The following is a 7,922-nucleotide window of genomic DNA, read 5'->3' as shown; positions in this document are numbered from 1 at the left end:
CTGTTGGATGAGTTGTTCCTCTGTGTGTGTCAGTGTGTGTTTTATCTTCAGCAGAAAAAGACCAGCCTCTCAGGTGCGTGCGCTGCAGCTGGTGTTGTGAATCAGGCCGATGACAAACACCTCAGATAACCCGGCTATTTCACAACACCAGGGTGGCACCACACCACAGCCGACGAGACCAAGAACCTCGACATGTTGCTGCTGCTAATGGAGATGACCGGAATTTGCTCGTAAAATATAACGTGAATGTAGGATTGAACAGTTTCATCTGCTTTGCCAACTTTATGATTTTTCAATCACATCATTTTCTCTTTTGTCTCCCATCTTCATAAATTGAAATGATGACCAAGCAATGTTCACTGACAGTTTTCAACACATCACAACTCTGCAAAACACAAACTTGTAAAATCCTTTTGAACCTCTTTTTGTCTGTTATAAACTGAGAGAATATTGACAGTGTTTCTTCTCTTTTTTCTGTTGTTTGAGTCCAAATTGTCTTTGGAGGAAAAGAAGAATATTTGAACAAGATTGATACGAGCAGATAATTTCAAATTTCCTGAGGTTTAACTAGAAAGTTTAAAATGTTTAGTAAAACCAGTGGCAGGTAGTTTTAGAGTCTTGGGGTTTTTTAACCAAACCCCTCCTCACCATATGTTTTTTTCACTCAATATAATGCGTCCATCATTTATGAGACATTAAAATGACATATGGTTATATATCAGAATTGAAATACGACTAACATACCTTCAGTTTATCAAATATTTATCAGATAAAGATTTAAATCAGATCTATTGGGACTATATTGTTTCTACTAACATGAAGAAATATGCAAGAATATTCTTAATCTGTTCAGATAATTAATTAGATCATTTAAACATCACACAAGGGGCTTTTGTCGTAAGTAACACATTTATTCTAACTGTGGCTTATTAGTCCTAATCCTTTATGCAAACATTTACCATCTGAGTGTTTGTGTGTTAATGTTTCATATTTCATATCAGAGGTCTACTCAAGTTATCACAAATAGAAAAGAAGCAGGGACACCACACATTTATCTCACTGACTGAGGGAAAAGTACCTCATCAATCATCATGAGATTCTTATCAATAACCTATCTGGCTCTGGTCCGTCCTGACACAGACAGATGGTCTGCTCTCAGACAGGAGGGAGGCCTGTGTCATGATCATCTCTGGAAATATGGACTCCAGCCTCTGGGTGAGAGGAGTTGGCTCAAACGATGACCCACTTAATGACGCTCCCTGTGGACATTGTCATTTCTTACCGTTCACCCATTGTCTTTGAATTCTAACAATAAAAACATGGTTTCATTTCCCTTTCCTTTTAACTGTGAGAGTAAAATCTGAGAGTTCCCAGTGGCTGAGCACATTCAGTTTGATAATTGTTACTGCAGAGTTGATTGTGGAGCTGCTTCACTGAGAGCTGCCGGGTTAAACTCCCACTGAATCACTTTGTGCTAACAGCAGTGGTCCTCTGATATTTTATTTCTGTTCAAGATAAAAAATGATAATGACAAACTTTGGTGTGTGTAAGTGAACACACCTCTGTCAGCTTTCACACTTTGTTCGATTAGGGTTAAATTGTATATAAACTGTATATACATTTACAGTATATTTGTAAAAGCTATGAAAAATGTAAAATAATAATTATGATATAATAAACTTTATTTTCAGAGCACTATAAAAACACCGTTAACAGATTCTGTCGCGATAAGGATCACGAGCTCCCCCTGCAGGCACAGATCGGTGTAACACAGCTGTTGATCATTAAAGATCAGCAGAGAGAGAGAGAGAGAGAGAGAGAGAGCATCACGTCTGACTGCAAATAAATTTAAGAGTAACATAAAAATATTATTCTACAGCGATGACGCGGATCCACACGAAGGTGAGAGAAGTGTCAACACAATTATTTTCCATTAAAAACTTTACACATCACATGATTCAGATTCTTCATTTCAAACAGCTGAGCGTGCTCCTCGTGCTGCTGCTCGGCCTCACGTGCCACAGGGTTGAAGGTAAATTTGTCTCAATCTGTAGTTTAAACATCAATCTGTGTTGTCGTTTAAATCTGTGTGTTAGTTTAAATCTCTGTTGTAGTTTAAATCTGTGTGTTAGTTTAAATCTGTGTTGTAGTTTAAATCTGTGTGTTAGTTTGAGTCTGTGTGTTAGTTTAAATCTGTGTTGTAGTTTGAATCTGTGTTGTAGTTTGAATCTGTGTGTTAGTTTAAATCTGTGTGTTAGTTTAAATCTGTGTTGTAGTTTGAATCTGTGTTGTAGTTTAAATCTGTGTGTTAGTTTAAATCTGTGTGTTAGTTTGAATCTGTGTTGTAGTTTGAATTTTGTGTTAGTTTAAATCTGTGTGTTAGTTTGAATCTGTGTGTTAGTTTGAATCTGTGTGTTAGTTTGAATCTGTGTGTTGTAGTTTGAATCTGTGTTGTAGTTTGAATCTGTGTTGTAGTTTGTATCTGTCATGAAGTCCTGTATCTGTGTGTCAGGACTCTGCAGTGTTGAACACTGCACCAACCAAACAACATGTGTCCTGACCAAAGACCATCGACGCTGCAAATGCACTGTGGGATATTATGGAGACCTGTGTGACAAAAGTAGGTCAAGTTTTATCATCACATGTTCCATGAGTAATTCTACTGTCATGGGATAAACCCCTTGAGAAGCATCATCTCGTATATGAGGGAGGTCCCAAACATTCACTGACGATAATAATGAACACAACAGTTACAAAAATAGACAGAGTTAAGAACAGAAAAAAGTTCTGCTGTGATGTGATGCGATGACTAAGTTATACTTAAGTATTATCACCATTGTCTTTTACAGGCGCACAAATCACAGTGATGTGTGGCAGAGACTACATTTCAGTCAGAGCCATAGAAGATTTCTTCAAGTACTACAACGTGCCGCTGGAGTCTCTGCACTTACCCAACAAAACATGTCGTGTTCGGAAGGAGGAGATCGATGGCGTGTCGTACTTCATGTCCTCCATATCCAAAGAGCAGTATTTGACGTGTGGAGGCAAACCGCTGGAGGTACAACTGCAGAGTACTCGTGCATAAATACACTTCACACAAAGGTCTACTTTGACAAGTTAATATCACTTGTGTAGCAAGACAACACCAACCTATCAAGTTGACGCCTCAAATAGCAAAGTTTTATTTGAGTTTTGTTTTTTTTCTTGCAGAAAAACATTACTCACATCTCGTACTCCCTGAGTCTGCTAACGGACCCTCAGGTTATAGGAAATATCATCAGAGATCCCGTCATTAAGATCATCTACACGTGTGTCTTCCCATACGTCAGAAGCGTCAGTCTGCCTTTCCCAGTCGTTCCATTTTCCAGGTAAACGAGAAGCAACGTGCGAAAGCAAGAATGCTGATATGTATGTGCAAAATACCTGGACAGTGCATGATGATGATCTCTATAACCCTTTACCTTGGAAAAAAAGGTTTGACACATTTTAGTGAAGGTTTCATGTATCACGTTTCTTAAGTATGAAGTGTGATCATCTGAGGACATGGGTCTCAACCAATACGAAACATCTGCTGTTTTTAAACATCAGGTCAAACCTGGTCACTGCATCAAACTGGGAAGAGGTCAAAGGTCATTTACCAGGAAGATCAAGTGGGATAATTGGCATAGATGGATTACTACTACTACTATTATTATTATTAGTATTATAGCTGTCTCCATGGCAACTGAACATGTCTAACACAGAAGGAGACAAAGAAGTCTGTGCTACAGATGAAAACGTCCGACATCAGCAGTGTTGGGGCACAAGTGCACACATAGAAGAATATTGGGGGGTCAAAGTTCACCAGAGTTGGACTCTATGCACCATGCCTGCGATTTGCTTCAGTTTTATTTGCCTCCTCGCTGGTTCACCACTGTTACATTCACGTGTGTGTGCTGAGCTCATCAGACCTTCCCTGACTGTCTCTCTCTGCGCTCGCTCAGTGAGATGGTCGTGCGTGCAGATGAACTCGATGCTGTGATCCAGATGATGCTCTACACAGACCACACATACACACAGGCTTTCAGCAGCGCCCCCACCATTGAACTCCGAGACAAGGTTCATACTCTTATCGATCGGTTTGATCAAGTATTGCTCAGATGTTGGTTATTTGTACTGTGAGTGTTTTGTCTTTAACAAAATGTGTCCAGGTCTACGTGCAGGTGGCAGTGACGGAGCCGGCCGACTTTTTCCTGCTCCGCATCAACGAGTGTTGGGCCACACAGTCTCCCCAGCCCAACTCAACAGAGGGATCAGCTTACACGCTGCTCCAGAACGGGTCCAGTCATCTCTCACTGCAGACTGTTTACCTCAGGCTACATCCATACTACTATGTTTTTATCACCCAGCGTCCTCACTACTCTGGAGTTTTAGAGAACTGAGATGTTTGGATGGGCTGAAATGATGATGTAAACATTCACAACCACTTGCTGATTAGGTCTTTTCAGTCATGATATGGCCTTCACTTGTTTCTATCAACAGCTGGAATTGGCCTCGGCTACCAGTGTGAAGAGTAGCATGGATGATCAATCACAAGTGTTGCTAACCCTGCCGTCTTTGCTAACTGCTGCTGTGCAGTTAAATTCTGCATTTGACAATAATACAACTGTTTACATGTGCATGAGCAACAATTCTGCAAATAACAATCAATGCTTCCTGTTTCCGCCTGTAGTGTATGTGAGTGGCGTTTTTTAATGGGGATTAAAACTGATACAGAGCCGATATGCTCATGCGGACAGAGATCTAGTAGTAATGATGTAGCCTCAGTTACTATGAATTCAGCAAATAACATCCCTTCTCCTCCTCTTTCTTCAGGTGCGTGAACGACCAAACTGTCTCTTTTCTCAACGTGAGCGAGGGAGAGTCTGGCAGAAATGGAGAGAGTTCCACCATCCGCTACAGCTTCGACATGTTTCGCTTCACAGCAGAACCAAACAGCTTCTACCTTCACTGCTCCGTACAGCTGTGTGAGGCCGAGGACCTCCAGTCCTGTATACCTGTGAGCTCACATCACTCACTGTCGCACGAGGCAGCACACAGACGCCCACGGGACTTTAGGCCTCATGACCTTTGACTTGGTCAGATTATTACTTGGTCGGGTATCTTATTATCAGATAAATTAATTCAGAAAGCTGTTCCCCTTCATATGATATAGTTTACTGTAAGTGATGCATTAAAAGGTCAACAATGAAATCTTGCGTTGCTCAAAAATGATACAATCATTTGTTTTGATGGTGTCATTATGAAACTGTATTATTTTGAAAGATCCTGGTCTCTGCATTAGTCAAGTCTCAAAGACAAAGAAGAGTCATTTTATAAGATGTCAGTGTCTCATTGTGGTTTTCTTTGCAGAGCTGTAATTCGATCAGTAAGAGAGAAGCAGCGAGGGCAGACCCCATCCAGGGTCTCCTGTCATATGGACCAATCAGAATAGAAATGCCAGATCGACCTCAAACCAGTAAGCTCCGATCATTGTGGCCGTACTCCTGCTGCTGTGTGATCAGGAAGTTATTTCTGTGTCACATCTTCCATTCGTCTTTGTTTGTCCAGAGGCCGCACTTTGATGTGTGTTTGTGTACACATGACTACTATCTCTATTCTATGTGTTGTTTCAGGCATACTGTCGACAGTGGTGCTGCCTGTAGCAGGAGTCTGGACTGTGGGCGTCTTCCTCATCATGGTCATCACTGTGGCAAAGGCCGGCAGCCGGAGGCTCAAACAAGTGGAGGAGCACTGATGACAAAATGCTGCTGTTGCAGCTTGAAAAATAAAACTGCAAAAACTTAATTTATTGATCGCCTGATATGTGAATGCAAAAAATGTAAATTATTAAAAACATAAAAATTTCAAACTGAACTAAAGGATTTGACTCAGAATTATGAAACAATGGTGAAGTTTGTGGTTGTTTCTCATTATCATCTCATTATAATTATAAATGAAGTTCATTTTTGCTTTAAAAACAATTAAACTACAGAAGATCATTGATATTAGAATTCAGGGTGTATCTGAAAACATTTAACTGCAGTCCATTATTCAAACTACCAACACTTTACCAGGTGATCTGCCACGCCCACACTCGACCACACCTGTGACCATCCCTCCACCCTGTTCAGCCAATGAGATTGAGTTCTGCACTGACCCTGTCTCTAACTTTAAATACAGAGATAAAAAGTCATGATGGAGCTGCATGTTATATATAATACCTTCACGACTAGTTGAGCAAGGCACTATGGTCACATTCTACTGGATTCCTGCACACATGGGCATTATGGGTAATGAGAGACTGCTGTTAGAAGCTGTTAAATAAGAAAGCCTAGACAACTCAATCAAAATGTCTGAATCAGAGGGAAAGTGTATTGCATGTAGGAAATCAATAGAGTGGCAGCAGCACCGGGATCAAGAAACAAGGGGGGGGGACATCTACACTCCACTGAGAGAAATGGGGGAGAAAAGAGGAGGTGTTAACTCAAGAATAGGACACAGCAATGTGAATGGGAATCATCATAGGGAAACATCCAACAGGCCTTTGTGAACACTGTGAGGTACCAGACAGCGTAGAGGGTGTACTAGTTAACTGCAGGAAATATCCTCCACAGAGGAAAGACATGATGGAGGGATTGTAAAGGACAAACTGGAGAGCCAGGAAACATCTGGGAAACTTTAGAGAACAGGACTGATGACAAGACAAATCAGACGCTGCAGGAGTTAACTCACACCAGAAGATGGCAGTAATACAAAGAGAAGGATCCAAGCTGCCGTTAAACACCAAAGAAGGAGAAAGAGGAGAAGAGGGCGCCTCCCTCTGGACAGACAGGCTCTTCTCACCAGTGAGTATGAAAACATGAGGCCTGAAGCTGCAGGTGAGTCCAGCTCCTCTTCCTCATCACACATCTAAGCATGTGTTTTAGAAGATGGCTCACTGTTTTGTTGTTTATTCCTGAAAAGTGTTATTTTCCGGTTTGCTTGTTGATCCCTGGACACTTTATTGTTGCTGAATATCATTCAGACTTTTCTTTTCTCTTTTCTGTCTACTTTATATTACAGTTCCTTGTGTTCACAGACAGAGAAGGTTTTTTAATTCAACATCCAAAGTTGTTCTATGGTTGAAGTTGCATTAAATAAAGGTTTCTACAACATTCACAATTTAAATGTTGGTAAAAGAATCACTCAGGATACTTTTATTTTTACATTACAGTAATGTTGAATACATATTGTCTCAGTAGGCCGACAGCCTACTGTGGCTCCAAAATCATTAGAACTCAATGAGCATTGTGGACCAAACTAATTGTTGGAGCGGGGGGAACTCAGGTATTTTACATGAAGCACAATTTCACCATTTTCTTGATTCAGATGATAAAGAAACAACATTTTAATGAAATAAGTCACTTTTGAAGGGAAACTGCTTTTGGTAGTTTGAAAGTTAAAGCCTCTCCTGAAGAAAAAGATCAGGTCTCAGCAAACTGTGGAGAAGGAGTTCAGTTTTCACATTTTAACTGAGGAAACAAACTTCTCTCACTGACTGCACTCAGGAGGTGAGTTTTCAGTCTTTGTTGGCATTTACATTTTTCAATTGGAGTAAATTCTAGTTGTTTTTGTCACAAGTGCACTATACACTGACTGCACAAATTTGTATTCAATGATAAACATCTTTCTGCCTGATCGTTCACTCTGCAGGTGTCTGACTTCACATTCACTGAACTGAAATCAGGCAACAGCCTCTGAAGTGACATGTATCAAGATGCAACGTGAACCCCTGCAGATGAATTCTACTTCATGCATGGAGCTCTGTGGCTGCTGGAGATCGTATTATGTGGGGCCTGTTGCTGATGTTTAGCTGCACTTTCCCCACAGGATCAGCAGGTGGCGCACTGACTGTGGTCTCC

General features: G+C 40.8%; 1 protein-coding gene across 1 annotated transcript; it reads left to right on the top strand.

The window, feature by feature from the left end:
• Positions 1 to 1,724: 1,724 nt before the first annotated feature.
• zpd (zona pellucida glycoprotein d) lies at positions 1,725 to 5,890 on the top strand. Its single transcript, XM_020079383.2, has 10 exons — positions 1,725 to 1,902; positions 1,981 to 2,032; positions 2,513 to 2,620; positions 2,850 to 3,058; positions 3,211 to 3,368; positions 3,984 to 4,098; positions 4,191 to 4,318; positions 4,855 to 5,038; positions 5,392 to 5,497; positions 5,655 to 5,890. Exons 1-10 carry the CDS (start codon positions 1,882 to 1,884, stop codon positions 5,774 to 5,776), a joined length of 1,203 nt encoding a protein of 400 aa, XP_019934942.2. The 5' UTR covers positions 1,725 to 1,881; the 3' UTR covers positions 5,777 to 5,890.
• Positions 5,891 to 7,922: the final 2,032 nt, after the last annotated feature.

This window comes from Paralichthys olivaceus, chromosome 7 (genome assembly GCF_024713975.1).
Source record: "Paralichthys olivaceus isolate ysfri-2021 chromosome 7, ASM2471397v2, whole genome shotgun sequence".
Lineage (NCBI taxonomy): Eukaryota > Metazoa > Chordata > Actinopteri > Pleuronectiformes > Paralichthyidae > Paralichthys > Paralichthys olivaceus.
This window is presented reverse-complemented; position numbering and strand designations above follow the sequence as displayed.